Source organism: Brassica rapa, chromosome A06 (assembly GCF_000309985.2).
Source record: "Brassica rapa cultivar Chiifu-401-42 chromosome A06, CAAS_Brap_v3.01, whole genome shotgun sequence".
Classification (NCBI taxonomy): domain Eukaryota; kingdom Viridiplantae; phylum Streptophyta; class Magnoliopsida; order Brassicales; family Brassicaceae; genus Brassica; species Brassica rapa.
The window spans coordinates 21,690,887-21,705,149 of record NC_024800.2 but is presented as its reverse complement, the minus strand read 5'-3'; the positions used below and the strand labels follow the sequence as shown (position 1 = coordinate 21,705,149).

Sequence of the window (14,263 nt, the reverse complement as noted above, 5' to 3'; positions counted from 1 at the left end):
TAAATTTAAAATTTTACAAAATAAACTATCAATAATTAAAATAAAACATTTTTAAACTCTAAGGGGATGGTATTTAATCGAGGAATTTAATAGAATTTGAGAAAATTCATAAATAATAATTTTTGTAGTCGTTTAAGATTCGCTGATATTTTAATGCATTTACATAATTCTCATGTTTATTTTTCTTTAAGAATTTTAAAGGAATGCACATGAATTAGAAACACATCTGAAAACATATGGTACAACACCCGAAAGTGTTGAAAATCTTTATTTAATACCTTCTGTATGTATCGTTCTCCGAGCATTGTGACTGGTCGGCGAAGGAGGCGTTGCGTTCTATAGAATGTTAACCCAGGAGACGCTTTTTGAGTTTTGAAACTGAGCATCTCTAGAAACCATCACCACCATAAGAAATATGCTCGCATCAAAATCATCTTTTTTTTGTTTCTTCGATATCCATCATGATGTCTCTTTCTTCGTGAAAATTTTGATTCATGAAAAGGAAACCTATTAAAAGTTACAAAATGAATCTTAAGAAACTGAAAGTTTGTTGTCGGTGTGTTCTGTTTAGTTTTATCTTTTGACTTTGATACACGGGTTATATATAAAGCCTCGTAAAGTTAAGTTTAAAGCTTTTATGTAAGTACTATTTTGTAGGGATAGTATGTCATTGTTGACTAAATCAAACAACATACTAAAGGAAATAAAAATATATAAATTTGAATTTGGAAGTTTTTTGTATGATATTCGTTGATTACAACAAAATTCTATTTTCATGTGAGTATGATATTGTTGACTACAACAAAGACGTGATAGAAGCTTATCTCCCAAGGTTATGGGCAGGCCCGTCCCTTGCATAAGGCTGATGAAGCATGTGTTTTAGGCCACAATCAAATAAATAGTTTTAGAGGTCACATTTTAGAGATGTTTTAGTGTAGTGGTTTCAGATTGTTTGCTAATACTCGTGACATACGATAGTCAACTCCTATTATGCACTTCTTTAAAAACATATGTATCCTTCCACTATTTTTTCTGTCAGTTTTCATATAATATATTGCTTACTTAACAATATGATTCTTTTGTTGACAAATAAAAAAATAATATGACTCTCTTCGATTATTTTCATTCCTTAATAATTTTCTATATCATATTTTTTACTATCAAGTAATTATATATTAGAATATATATTTTTTTTGTATCTGAATAGTATTAGAGTTATATATTACTAACTTTAACTGCCATAATTATAAGTTTCCTACTAAATTTAAATAAATATATTATTATCTGCTAAATATTGATTCATCGTTGAAAACATATTTTATTATTATAATCTCTAGCTCTAATACTATTCAGTTACAAAAAATTATTCTAATATATAATTACTTGATAGTAAAAAATATGAGGCTATTATGTTAACTAGATATTTTTCCGGGCTACGCCCGGATTTCTTTCATTTAGAGTAATTTAATTAGTTTATTATAGAATCTGTATTTGACTACATATTTTACACATAGATTGAAAATGCTATATAAATTATTAGAAAAAAAATCTATTTTGTATTGGTTTTGGTGACTAAATTTTTAAAATTATTAAAGTTCATATTTTTTTCTTTCATTGTCAAAATACATATAACTTGGTAAACAAACTGAATAAGAAAATAAATTAAACTTTAGTTGAAATTCAATTATTCTTTTATCTCATTTATTTGAATTTTATAAATATATTGTTATATTAACATATAATTCAAACATTGTTTTTACGTTAAAATTAACCAATGTATATTTTAAAAAATTTAAGATTGATTATCTATTATTTGGACGTTAAAATTAACCAATGTATATTTTAAAATTTTAATATTTATTATTTATTATTTGGTGATAAGAAAATGTATATGAATTCGTTCTTAAGGCAGTGGTGAAATGACGAACAATTGAAATCTAAAAGTGATGTACATTTAAAAAATCATGAATTTATGTCAAATATTTTTGTTTTTATACAGCAAAACAAAATATTAAAATTATAATAATATTCTCTAATAGCTATATGTATGTTTTCCCTAAGAAAATCCAAAGAATGTAGTTGTTTTTCTTAAAAAAGATTGACAATTTATTAATTTTAGTTGATATTCAATGATTGCCTTCGCTCACTAATGGAAATTATGGTTATAATATTTTGTCTTGGGGCTGATAAGAAGGGGTTCACAGCGTTGCTATGTAAAAACCTCAATATTACTCATATAATCTTTATGGTTCATCATATCGAAGTATCATATTATTATTTATTTTACCTTGAAATAAAAAATCAGTGTTTGTGTACGTAGAGAGTAAACCATAAGTATTAAGTTGGATAAAATAACCGAAATTAATCATCATATGTAGCTTGTACTTGCAATAGTAAAAAACTTACAAAACAAAAGTAATTGTTGATAACTTAAGAAAAATTCTATGATTATAAATTATTGAACAAACTTACATTGTTTAACTTTCATGACTCCTAGTCTCCAACCAATTGCATACAGGAAAAATAAATCTTAAAAAAAATGCTTTACAAAGTTCTGAAAAATTCTTATTTGTTCTTTTATTTCTGTAAACATCAAAATGTCTCCTCCTTGAGCTTGTACAACGTCATTTCTTGCTGTTTGATGTAACAACGATCCTCTTCGTCCACCAGGAAAAGATTCAGATAATACTTGACACTGAATTTGTTGTTGATGTTTTGAGAATCTATTGTGTCTTTTCCGGCAAAAAGAATAACAAACTCGTGAACTTTGTAATATACCTCCATCGAACTGCACGTACTTCCTTCTTCACTTGTCTTTCCTTCATGAAAACCTTCTGTTCAACTGCCTCTTCGAAAAACACATAAATAGCAAGCATTAGATATGTGCACATCTGGATCCAGCTTCAGCAAACACTTTACTACTCTTTCAGCCATCTTAATGTTACCCTTTTTCCTGCAAGTAGAAAAAAAAAGAGCTTCACATAATAGTGGCTTCTTCCACTATTATGTTCTTTATCATTGCTTCGGCTTCCTCCAACACGTTAAGAGTAGTGTTTTATTGGGCGGGTAAGCAAATAAATGAAACAATACAAACACATTTTAAATTTTAATGAAAATTTCAGTTTATTTTATTATAATTTTCAATATTTTTTACTACAAATTTTACTATTTCTTTTGTTTTTGAAATTATGCATTTGTTATACTATATTTAAACAATTCACTAAAACATAAATATTTTACTTTCTTCACAATATTTGCTTATCTTGAATTTAATGGATTTTAAATACATTTCTTCTCAAATTATATAATTTAAAAAATCGAAAATGAAAAGCCAAATTTTATCTTTCTTTTTTTGGAAAATAGTCAAGTAGCATAAAAATTTGATATCAGTTGTTATTTTTTAATATTTACAAAATATATGTTAGGTTATATATTTATGTATTATTATATTTGAGAAATATATTCCTGTTTTTCTTTTTGTGTTTTTTCAAACTCACATTAACAAAAAATTAAAAATAATGAATTCCACAATTTGCTTTACTACCAAAGGCTAAACCAAAAAGATAACAAACAACCGTAAAAATTATTTATAGGGCATTTGATGTATTGTTAATATATATGGTTCAAAATTCCAGTGTTAAAAATGTGAATTTTATTATAAATTTTTAAAATTTTGCACTGATGTATCATGTTTTTTTTTCTCGTTTGTTGAAATGGCAGCAAAAAAAATGTCTGAACTTATAATAGTACTTATTTTATTATGATTAATGATGTGATTAAGTTATGATGACTTATTCAACAAATCATTTCGTATTATTCTCACTATTTTCTCTTATAATTTTTACTATTTAATATATTATCATTGTTAGAAATCATTTAGTTAGCTTAACACCAATATATAATTGTTAGAAATCATTTAGTTAGCTTAACACCAATATATAATTATTTTATTTTGTCATCAATATTTTTATTTTTAATCTTTTTAAAAATGTTAGTCAATTGTACTTTTTCATACATTTTCTCTTCCAATTCACAATATACAACACATTTTTTTCATACATTTTCTCTTCCATACACCGTTCTTGGAAAGTTTGTGATTAAGCTATACTCTTCTGTTTCTAGCATCCAAGTGAATCAACGTAGTCATACAATGTTTATATCTTGGTATTGCTTTCAAACCTCCTCCCTTTTCTTTATCCATTCAGGAACCTTACAAAAATCTACTTTATCACGGGAAATAAACAGTCCAGGAGCAAGTGCTTACTCTTGTCTCATTCTCACTCTAGCAACTTCTCTCTCTGCAGCTTCACGCTCAGCTCTCCACCGAGCCTCTTCTTCTTCTGAGTTAACTCCCTCCCCAGCCTATAAGTTACATGTTTTAAATGTGAGAGCTGGCAAAAGATCCAGAGGAAACTGTAGGATGATGCTACATAATGCGATAGCTACGTACCAGTAGATGACCAGGTTCATATGCACGTATGAGATGCAATTTAGTATTACCCCATCGAAGCCAACAAACAGGCCCTCAGCAGTCTCATCAGCAATACTCATCTACACACAATACGTTGCAGACAATTAAGTGTTTATAAAATATATTGTTGCCTCTGTGTGTGTTTCTTAATTCCAAATCTAATAAAAGGTAAAGGATCCAATATACCTTAGCACACCAACAACATTAGTGTTGTTTCAGGCCACACAAGACACAAGTGAAGGATGATACAGTCCGCTAAAGCTTCTTTGTACACATGGAGAAAGAGACGTAACACCAGCCTTTGTCCATCTTGATCCCAGTGCCCCTTCCAATCTTTATTGCCGGGGACAGATAGAAAAGGAAAATAAATCTGGAGTCGCATAGTATAATGAGTCAAAGGAGGAGATACAGAGCCCCTCACAAAGGAGGAGATGCAGCACTGAGTCGTTGGAGGCCCAGAGGGGAGGCAGAGACGCAGCGGCATCGAGACAGGTCCTAGACGGCGTGAGAAGCAGCACTGGAGATGGAGGCGTCCGTGAGACTTCAACAAAGAAAGAAAAGCTTGATGAAAAAAAGATGACCTATCGGTTTGATTCAACAAAACGCAGAGTTTAGTAATAGACTCTGACCTCTTATTGCTGACGTGGCGGAAATCTGACCTCCTATTGGTTGATTATTATTGAGGACGTGGACAGCATGAGAGGAGCTCTTATTCAACTTTTAGTATTGTATTGATGTGCTTTAGGCCACCAAATTAATAGGGACGACACTGGTTATGGCTGTCTATGTATAGCGAAGAAAGTAAAGAAGTAAAGAAGACAAAGAAGATCCAAAGGTGGCTGTGCTGAAGGGGATCTTGGGATCACTTGGAGTTGAAGATAAGGCGCTTGACCACATCAGAACAGAAGCATACAAATTACAAAGAGAAGAGAAAAAACAGTGAAAAAAGGAGAAGAGATGAAGAGAATGAGCTTTTTAGGTTATTGCATGCTCTTAACTCGAATCTGTTTTGGAAGAAGTATACGGTCGTGCGACGATATCTAGAAGGATAATAAATTCTCTTCATTAGAGCAACGAATTGGTTCTTCACATTTTTATATACTTTTTCCATTAAATTCTTTCCAATAATATTACTACAAAATCTACCAAATATTGAATAACATTAGAATTTAAAGAAATTAGAAAATTGATATCCTTAATCCAATAACACAAGATTTTGAAAGAATTGAAGAAATTGAATAACACTATAATTTAATGGAAACTATAATTCTTTTAAATTATATCAAACTTCTAAATCCAATACCCAAAAATTTTACGTTTAAAGCTTAATATTACTTGAAAAGTTACATAACTCTGGATCTAGGGTTTCTGCCTCTCGCAATTAGAACTTTGAAAAGCCGCAAAAACACCTAATTTCACCCAATCAACAACAGATTCATCGGAGAAGACGAAGAATTAGGTATTTTTTTTCATCATCCGTACTTACAGATATAAACATTGAGAGACAAAAATTCTTAAAGGAAAAAAGAAACTAAAGTTCCATCCTTTTTACGGGATGGCTGATGCTGAAGTGGAGAGAAGAATGAGAGGTGATACCTGCACGATTAGTACTCGACGACGTACATATAGGAGGATTGAGAGGTGATATTTTTTTTTATTGGCTCTCTCTTTCATGGTCTTTTTGATGCAATTTCAACGTATATGTGGTGTGGGTTTTTGAACAATCGTTCCTCTTTTTTTATATAGCAAAGCTGGATCTAGTCGATCCCCTGAGGAATCATACTTGCAGTTTATCAAGATCGAAACCAAAGTAGGCACTGTTTCTAATTCGTTCAATTATGTGTTGAGTATGAAACAATTTTCTTTTGACATATCTATGTTGTGTTTCTGTGCAGAACCCTCCCACTAGTATTCCATGCTCTTCTTCTCTGACCAGGAGGTTTTTCGACAGACCCTTGGACTCCAAGGTGCGTCACTGTCTTTTTTCATCTGGCTGGCTAGGTTAGGATGCTTGCTAACCAAATATATATTTTCTTTGCAGTGCTTTAACGTTGGAGTTGGAGCCTTGGATCAATTATTTATCCGTGATGGCACACTTGACAAGCTTATATGGAATGATAATTGGTCTGTTGATGAAACCGTATCTTTTTTCCGTTATCCTGCTGATAAGAAGTTGCCTTCGCGGTGGTCTCCTCTAGGTTCCTTCTTTGTCTCATCTAACTACAACTTGGTCATTATTTGGGGCTCAAGATATTATACGGACTTTGGCCGCCTCATGCGTTTTAATCACTATCAGGTTTGTCTTCTTCGTATTTATTTTGAAAATAACCAATCATGCCTTCTCTCTTTTTTTTTTTTTTTAAATAGACTTTTGATTCTCTTTTTTTTTTTTGGTTCTTGAAGGTAGAAGAGTTTGATATTTCCCCAGGTGAGAAATACCTAGTAACCTATAACAGACCAGACCCAACTGACCCAAATGTGAGTGCATCTTTCCTTCTTTTCTTCCCATAATTTCTCTTTGTTGCAAAATTGTTCTAATTTGTGCTGTTTGCAGGGACTCTGGCTAAAGATTTTCGATGTGAGCACTGGGACAGGAATCGTTGGACTAAATAATGCTGATGTTGCTGACTCCCCCCAGTGGCCTGTGATAAGGTTTTTTTCTTAACTGCATTTCGGTTTTATTATTACACAAGTTTATTGATATGGTAAATGTTTCTTCATGCAGATGGGCTGGGGGTAAGGATGATACATACTTCGCCACGCTTAGCAAAAGCAACACTGTATCTGTCTACGAGACCAAGACTTTCAACCTGTTGGGCAAGGCACCGCTGAAACTTGATGATGTTATAGATATTTCTTGGTCTCCCACAGAAGCTGTGCTTGCAATACTGTGTGGCGAGAAGCCTCTCAAGGTTCTTCTGTTGCAAATCCCCGACGAGGTGAAGCTGGCAGAGAAGGAAATTACCGCTATTGTTGGCGACTGCAAGATGCACTGGCAGAGCAATGGTGAGTACCTTGCTGTCAACACTTATGGGGGGTTTGAGTTTTTCCGCATCAAAGAGAAAGGCATACCCACGGATTTTCTCAAGGTGGACAAGAAGATCCTGGCTTTTGCGTGGGAACCTAGCGGTCACAGATTTGCTGTGATTTACGGAGACGAACCAACCCTATCTGTCAGTTTCTACTCGATGAAGACACCTGGAAAGGTCACAGAGCTTACTACTTTGAGCAACAAGCAAGCAGATTCCCTCTTTTGGTCGCCCAACGGCAATCTCGTGGTTCTTGCTGGATTGAAAGAGGGCAAGCTTGAGTTTTTTGATGTGGATCGGCTTGCTCAAATTTCCTCAGTTGCAAACGTGAAGGCCAACCAGGTTGTTTGGAATCCAAGTGGGAAATATGTTGCAACGGTGTCTACGATACCACAAGAGGAGTTTGATAGTGATTGGTGCAGTGATCCAAATGACCCTCTTGATAGGTTTACTATCTGGTCCTCCGGTGGAGATTGTCTTTTTGTTCATCAGTGTCAAAATCGCATAATGCAGGTAACGTACAATTATGACATAGTTTCTCTTGGTAGAATACATAACTACTGGCTTTTACTCATATACTTTATTTTCTCTGATTGCTTGCAGCTTGATTGGCGCCCTTACGGAGGAATCATAGATGATGACATGGTTAAGACGCAGTGAAGAAGAATGCTTTACTGTTTATGCAAGTATTTAAACTTTTTATGTTATTTGTCAACTTCTCTGCTATGTTTGGTTTTGGCTTTCGTTTCCAAGATCTCTCTAGTAACTTGTTTTTTCTTATTTTTGTTAGCACTCCATTAACTTGTTATAAAACTACTATTTGGTCCAATAGAGGTAGGAAGATAATGCCTTTGAATGTTTAGCACATGTACGCTGCTTTTGTTTAAGTAGTATCTGATTACGATTCAAACATGCTATCTCATTGTTGTTTAGCAGAGAGCACATTTGTTCAACTCATATAGCTAGCTTTGATTCCTATATTACAAAGTAAGAAGACTTGAGATAGCAGCTGCATTATTAACAGTTATAAGTTACTATATTTGATCAAAAAAAAGCCCACGGTCCTCTCCCTCCGGAGCTCAATTGATTGTTGCCTCGTTGCAACGTTCCCCAACGTTGAAGGATGGCAGCTTTGAAAGGTCACGTCTTGATCTCCATTGACTCTGCCCTCCATTTCCCTCGTACGCATCAATTCGAGGGCTACAAGAGAGAATGCGAGATGGGTCTCTCCAATAGTAGCTGTGATACCTATGACATAAGGTCTCTTAGAGTGTGATCACAGCCATCAAGACACCGTTTCTCCCTGATGGAAGATTCGACCTCCAAGCATACAATAAGCTAGTCAACACGCAGATAGAAAATAAGGCGTTGAAGGTGTGATCGTTGGCGGTGAAGGGCAGTTGATGAGCACATCATTGCTTATAGGCCATACCGTGAACTGTTTTGGCATTTTATTGAACAATTATTTGTCTACTTTGTGGACGACCCGCATCCCTCGGAATAACACCAATTATTCATGCTTATTTCTTACAATAAGCTATTTCACAAGATAGTGACAGAAAAAAAGCTATTTCACAAGAATTCTATTTTAACTGATGAAAAAAAATATATTTAAATTGTGAATGTAGAATATAATTATAACTGATCAGTTTAATAATTATAATGGGCCACATGACACGTAAGAGCACTTGCAATGGTCATCCCCACATTGGGATCCTTGGCAATTGTTTAATATATTTTTTTTTTGTTTTTTTTGTTTGAACAGTGAAGGATTCGAGTCCAAAAAACTCGTCCAATGGTGATCCCGAATACGGAGTTCTTAACAATAAAATATAATTTTTTTAAAAAAAATTGAAATTGAAAATTTATTAATTGCATAATTAAAATAAAAGGTACAAGGATTCAATTTAAAGATACAAGGATTAAAAGATACAAAGTTTAAATATAAAGATACTAATTATTAATCTTCATCGCCAAATTTATTCCAAATGTTTTCGATCAAATCATTCTTCAATCGTTCATGAGTTTGCCTATCACGAAGATCATTTCGGTTGGGAAATATATTATTGAGAATTGTCGGGATTTCGTTTAGTGTAGGGTTTGCGTTTAGGACCTCCGAAGTTCTGGAAGATTCTCCTTCTTCAAATTCTGAAATATCATACCGCATTGAATAACCATCTCGTTCATCTTCAACTATCATATTGTGTAGTATGATACATGCTCTCATTATCTTCCCTATCTTCTCTTTGGCCATTGTATGAACCGGGTTTTTCACAATCGCAAACCGAGCTTGCAATACTCCAAAAGCCCGCTCGACATCTTTTCGGACTGATTCTTGAACTTGAGCAAATAACTGTTGTTTAGGACTTTGAGGGAGTGTGATAGTTTGGATAAATATTGACCATTTTGGATATATACCATCTGTGAGGTAATATGCCAACTTATACATGTGGTTGTTGACCATGTACCTCACCCTGGGAGCTCGACCTTCTAAGAGGTTATCAAACACAGGAGATCGATCGAGGACATTAAGATCATTTAAGGTACCTGGAAGACCAAAAAATGCGTGCCAAATCCAAAGATCTTGTGAAGCTACGGCCTCTAGGACAATAGTCGGTTTTCCGTGGCCACGGGCGTACTGTCCTTTCCAAGCGGTTGGATAATTTTTCCACTCCCAGTGCATACAGTCAATGCTCCTGACCATCCCAGGAAACCCTCGTTTCTCTCCCATATCGAGTAGTCGTTGAAGATCCTCTGCTGTGGGTGGTCGCAGATACTCATCTCCGAATAACTGTATTATCCCATCAGTGAAATGATGTAAACAAGAAAATGCAGTGCTCTCACCAAGTCGGAGATATTCGTCAACCATGTCAGCCGAATTTCCATAAGCAAGTAGACGAATTACTGCCGTACATTTTTGTAGTGCAGTAAGACCCCACCTCCCCGTTGCATTTTTTCTTTGCTGAAAGAATGGAAAGAATTGTTCAAGGCCATCGACAATACGCATGAATAATCCCTTATTCATGCGGAATTGGCGTCTGAAAGTTTATATCGAATATGTCGAATGGTCGTCGTTGAAGTAGTCATTGCTTAGCTGGTGTTGTCCTCCTTCGCGGTGTCATTCAGTATAACTACGGGTCCTTTGCGGTATGGGTTCGGCCTCCACTATATCGTCGTAAATTTTGTCAATGAAATCTTCGATAATATCATCCAATCTCTCCTCGATTTCATCATTTTCATCAGATGAAGATGACGACATTGCTTATCCTGCTGGATAAATAATAATTTGCTTAGAAGATTTCTTATATTTTTCAATCTCTCTATTTTTTTTTCCTTATAAGTTAAAAATATAATAATTTCTTCTAAGTTTGAAAAATCTCTTATATTTAGTGAATCTGATATATATTTTTTATCTATTCAATTGGAATTTGTTATAACATTAAAAAACCAGCGTTTACTAGCAACTTTTAAAACTAAACTTTACTAAATGGTTATGATGAAACAAAAACAAAATGACAAGCGAAACTGAGAAGAGAATGCATGTAAAACTGAAACAAAATGCATGTAAAAGTGAAACAAAATGACAAGTCAAATACAAATGCAAGTTAAGCCATATGAGAGAACAAGCGAAACCTGATTATGGTTATGGTACAGAGAAGCAAGTTGATGAGATGGATACAAAGGATTGAGAGAAGCAAGTAGCAGACAAATATTACAATGGTTTTCGTTCTAAAATATTACAAAGGTTTTGATGATAAGGTTTTTGATGTTGAGGAGAAAGAGATACATATCCGAGTACTTATACTACAAGAAGGGAAAACCCGTGACTTATGAGCAGGAGCTACATGCCAAAATGCTCTCACTACTCTAAATCCACCCGTGACAACTCCGCATTAGCTAAGGAACAAAAGAACTCCTATCCTCCCGTGACTACCTGCAACAACACGTTTAAAAAATGGTTAGTTTAGCTGTAACAACTAAGCAAGTACACACATCACACAACAAGTACTAACTTTTCCTGCAGGTGACCTCAAAGAACACACAGTACACATCATAACATTTCAGACATAAGCTTCATTTTTAGTGTTGTTTCGATCTCAGACAATGGCTCTTTCTTGGCCAGCAAGCGATTAAGGAGTTTATTTCTAGACAGTTTTTCCTTAAGTTCTAAAACGCCTTGTAGCTTAGACAACTCCTCATCTCGACCACTCTTCTTCTTCTTACTGGCACCTTTCGCAGCCTTTACCCCGACTGGTCTATCCTCATCTTCTCCAACAACATTTTCTTCTGGTCCGTCAAGATCCACCACTGGCCTCCGTTTTTCCTTTCCACCATCCTTAGCCATATAAGTGGAGGCCCATTTCTGCTCATGCCTGAGCTCTCTCCAGCAGTGATCGAGTGTGAACTTGGTATTGTACTTGGTGAAGAATATGTCGTAAGAAGCTTTAATCACATCATCATCATTTTGGCCGCTTCTCTGCTCCCTCAGCGCCTGGTTGTAGCAACCAGTGAATCTGGATACTTCATGATTGATCCTAGACCACCTCTGCTTACAAGAAGTAACCTCTCGCGGTACTTCCCCAGCGAGCTGAGGGCTGGCGTTGTAGTAGTCTACAATACGCTTCCAGAAAGCAACAGCTCTCTGCTCGTTGCCTACGAGAGGGTCCTTACTGGTGTTAAGCCAAGCACCAATAAGGATCCTATCCTCTTTGGGTGAATATTTCCTTCTATCTGCAAAGGTCTTAACAGACTCCTCAAGGACTTGCCTACGAGACTGACCAGGGACTTGCCTACGAGACTGACCAGGGACTTGACTAGGACACTCAGGAGGGATTTGGCTAGGACTCTCAGGAGGGATTTCGCTAGGAGAATCATCAGGAGCTTGAGACCCGAGCCAAAAAGGCTCGGGTGATTCAAGATCTACTGGCATTTGACTGTACAGAAGGTGTCTATAACCCGACATGGCTGTAAAAATGCTCTGTGTTACTCAAGTAGTTACACAGAGCCTTAAGTAATACATGTTCCAATTTATTATACAATAACAGCCTATCAAATCTGAGCAGTTAGGAAGATAGGAAGCAAACTAAAAGCAATTAACAAAAATCAGTAGCATTTATTAATACAGTCCTAGTTTAACCAAACACCATTCAAAATCAGTAGCAAAAATCAGTAGCAAAATTAAATCCTATGTACTATAACAGCTATTTAACCAAACACCATTCAATTAATCTACAGCAATTTAAACGTCATCCCACCACTTTCAGATGTGAGTGGCTCCATCAACGACATTGTTGCAGGTGAAATACCTACGGCCTGGATCTTTTTCCGTGTAGGCTGTAGCAACAACCGGCTCACTCCCACAGTAGCAGATCGTCGGGATGCCATCATCCCCCTCAGGTTGAGGTTGGTTCTGAAACGGCTCTCCATTATCGAAGCTACTCTGAGCTTCATCGGCGTACAACTGAGCTTCAGCTTCGAGAAGTGAGGTGATGTCGATGGACACTGATGATGAGGACGGCTGGCTATAGCTATACCTTCCCATTTTCGTTAACCTGCAAAGAAAGAGACAAGCAAAAAGCAAAGATTAGCAATGATTTTGAAAAACAATAAGAAAGACGAACATATCAACACTAAATAGAGTCGCAACCCTAAATCGAATGGAAAAATGCACAATTTTCAAATCCCTAAATCGATCGAGACCCAAAAGGGTTTTCAAATCCCTAAATCGATCGAGACCCAAAAGGGTTTTCAAATCCCTAAAACGATCGAGACCCAAAAGGGTTTTCAAACTCTGTTGAATATAAAAAATCCCCAGATCGCAGAATTTTTTCGAACCCTAATTTTGATACGAAACGATCCCAACTCTATTGAATATAAATGTAAACAATCTAGTTCGATTAATATAGAAGAAAACGCTTCTACTTACCTTGAGGATCAGACGGAGTTGAATCGCGAAGGTGGGATCCGACAATCGCCCTAGAGAGTTGAGAGGTTTTTTTTTTCTTTGCTTTCGTCGAAATGAAGAATTTTTTCTCGCCAATACCAAACACAATCGCGCCTCCGTCCAATCTCTTTCTGCCACGTCGCCCACGGACCGGGTCCGTCAAGATGCTATTTACGGATCAATCTGTCAAATGGGCTGGGTTTATATTAATTAAAAAATCCAAAAAGTGCAACGGACCGGGCTTACGGATTTGTTGTCATCCCCCGTTGCAAGTGCTCTAAGAGTCACGCCAAGAGGAAAAACCGAAAAAGTCAAATTCCAAAACGTGAAGTCCTAAACGACGTCGTATTCTCTCCCTACTCGAGATAATACTGAAACTAGAGGGTTTTGTTTTTTTTCAGAGCAACTAAAATGGCGTTTACGACCACCAACGTCCTCTCCCTTTGCTTCCCCTCCTTCAATCATTCAGTATCATTCAGTATCTTTATGTTCTGTGTTTCTGTCAATGAATGAGTTTGGTTTCAATGTGAAAGCTTGGAAATTGTTTTTTTAAAGCATGTATTAACAGAAGTAGATTGTTGTTTGTGGCAATGCACAAATTTGATTTCAGTAATAGAATTGGAGCTAGATAATACTGAAACTGACAAGGAAGAGTACATCAGTTGTACTTGTAAACGAAGTATTGTGCTATGAATTTATTCTTGTCTCAACACAAGACAAACTTGCGAGTCTTAAATATTTTTTCCGGTTTCTTCGGTAACAAAATTTAGTAATGATTTTGATCGGCGAATGTTTAGGAAATTGTCATTCTTAATTTCT

General features: G+C 35.5%; 3 protein-coding genes across 4 annotated transcripts; 1 reads left to right on the top strand and 2 right to left on the bottom strand.

The window, feature by feature from the left end:
* Positions 1-3,959: 3,959 nt before the first annotated feature.
* LOC103874280 (eukaryotic translation initiation factor 3 subunit B) lies at positions 3,960-8,367 on the top strand. 2 transcript variants are annotated; one of them, XM_009152691.3, is made up of 9 exons: positions 3,960-5,930; positions 6,043-6,112; positions 6,218-6,281; positions 6,367-6,438; positions 6,513-6,767; positions 6,875-6,949; positions 7,026-7,123; positions 7,197-8,013; positions 8,104-8,367. In XM_009152691.3, exons 2-9 carry the CDS (start codon positions 6,054-6,056, stop codon positions 8,158-8,160), a joined length of 1,497 nt encoding a protein of 498 aa, XP_009150939.1. In that variant the 5' UTR covers positions 3,960-5,930; positions 6,043-6,053; the 3' UTR covers positions 8,161-8,367. The 2 variants fall into 2 exon arrangements, with proteins under 2 accessions (XP_009150939.1, XP_009150938.1); XM_009152690.3 differs by having other exon boundaries at positions 3,960-6,112.
* A 212-nt stretch (positions 8,368-8,579) lies between these two features.
* Positions 8,580-10,369, bottom strand: LOC117126139 (putative nuclease HARBI1). The gene is made up of 2 exons (XM_033273557.1): positions 9,663-10,369; positions 8,580-8,748 (listed from the first exon to the last, which is right to left on the bottom strand). The coding sequence occupies exons 1-2, from the start codon at positions 10,367-10,369 to the stop codon at positions 8,580-8,582; spliced, it is 876 nt and encodes a 291-aa protein (XP_033129448.1).
* A 1,182-nt stretch (positions 10,370-11,551) lies between these two features.
* On the bottom strand, positions 11,552-12,463 carry LOC117126138 (glutathione S-transferase T3-like). The gene has a single exon (XM_033273556.1). It carries the CDS (start codon positions 12,461-12,463, stop codon positions 11,552-11,554), a length of 912 nt encoding a protein of 303 aa, XP_033129447.1.
* Positions 12,464-14,263: the final 1,800 nt, after the last annotated feature.

Coding starts and splice junctions, on each gene's coding strand:
- LOC103874280 (XM_009152690.3), top strand. CDS start 6,027: ATGGCTGATGCTGAAGTGGAGAGAAGAATGAGAGGTGATACCTGCACG. Junction 6,439..6,512: donor ACAGACCCTTGGACTCCAAG/GTGCGTCACTGT, acceptor TTTTCTTTGCAG/TGCTTTAACGTTGGAGTTGG. Junction 7,124..7,196: donor CCCCAGTGGCCTGTGATAAG/GTTTTTTTCTTA, acceptor TTCTTCATGCAG/ATGGGCTGGGGGTAAGGATG.
- LOC117126139 (XM_033273557.1), bottom strand. CDS start 10,369: ATGGTTGACGAATATCTCCGACTTGGTGAGAGCACTGCATTTTCTTGT. Junction 8,749..9,662: donor CGAGATGGTTATTCAATGCG/GTATGATATTTC, acceptor CTTATGTCATAG/GTATCACAGCTACTATTGGA.
- LOC117126138 (XM_033273556.1), bottom strand. CDS start 12,463: ATGTCGGGTTATAGACACCTTCTGTACAGTCAAATGCCAGTAGATCTT.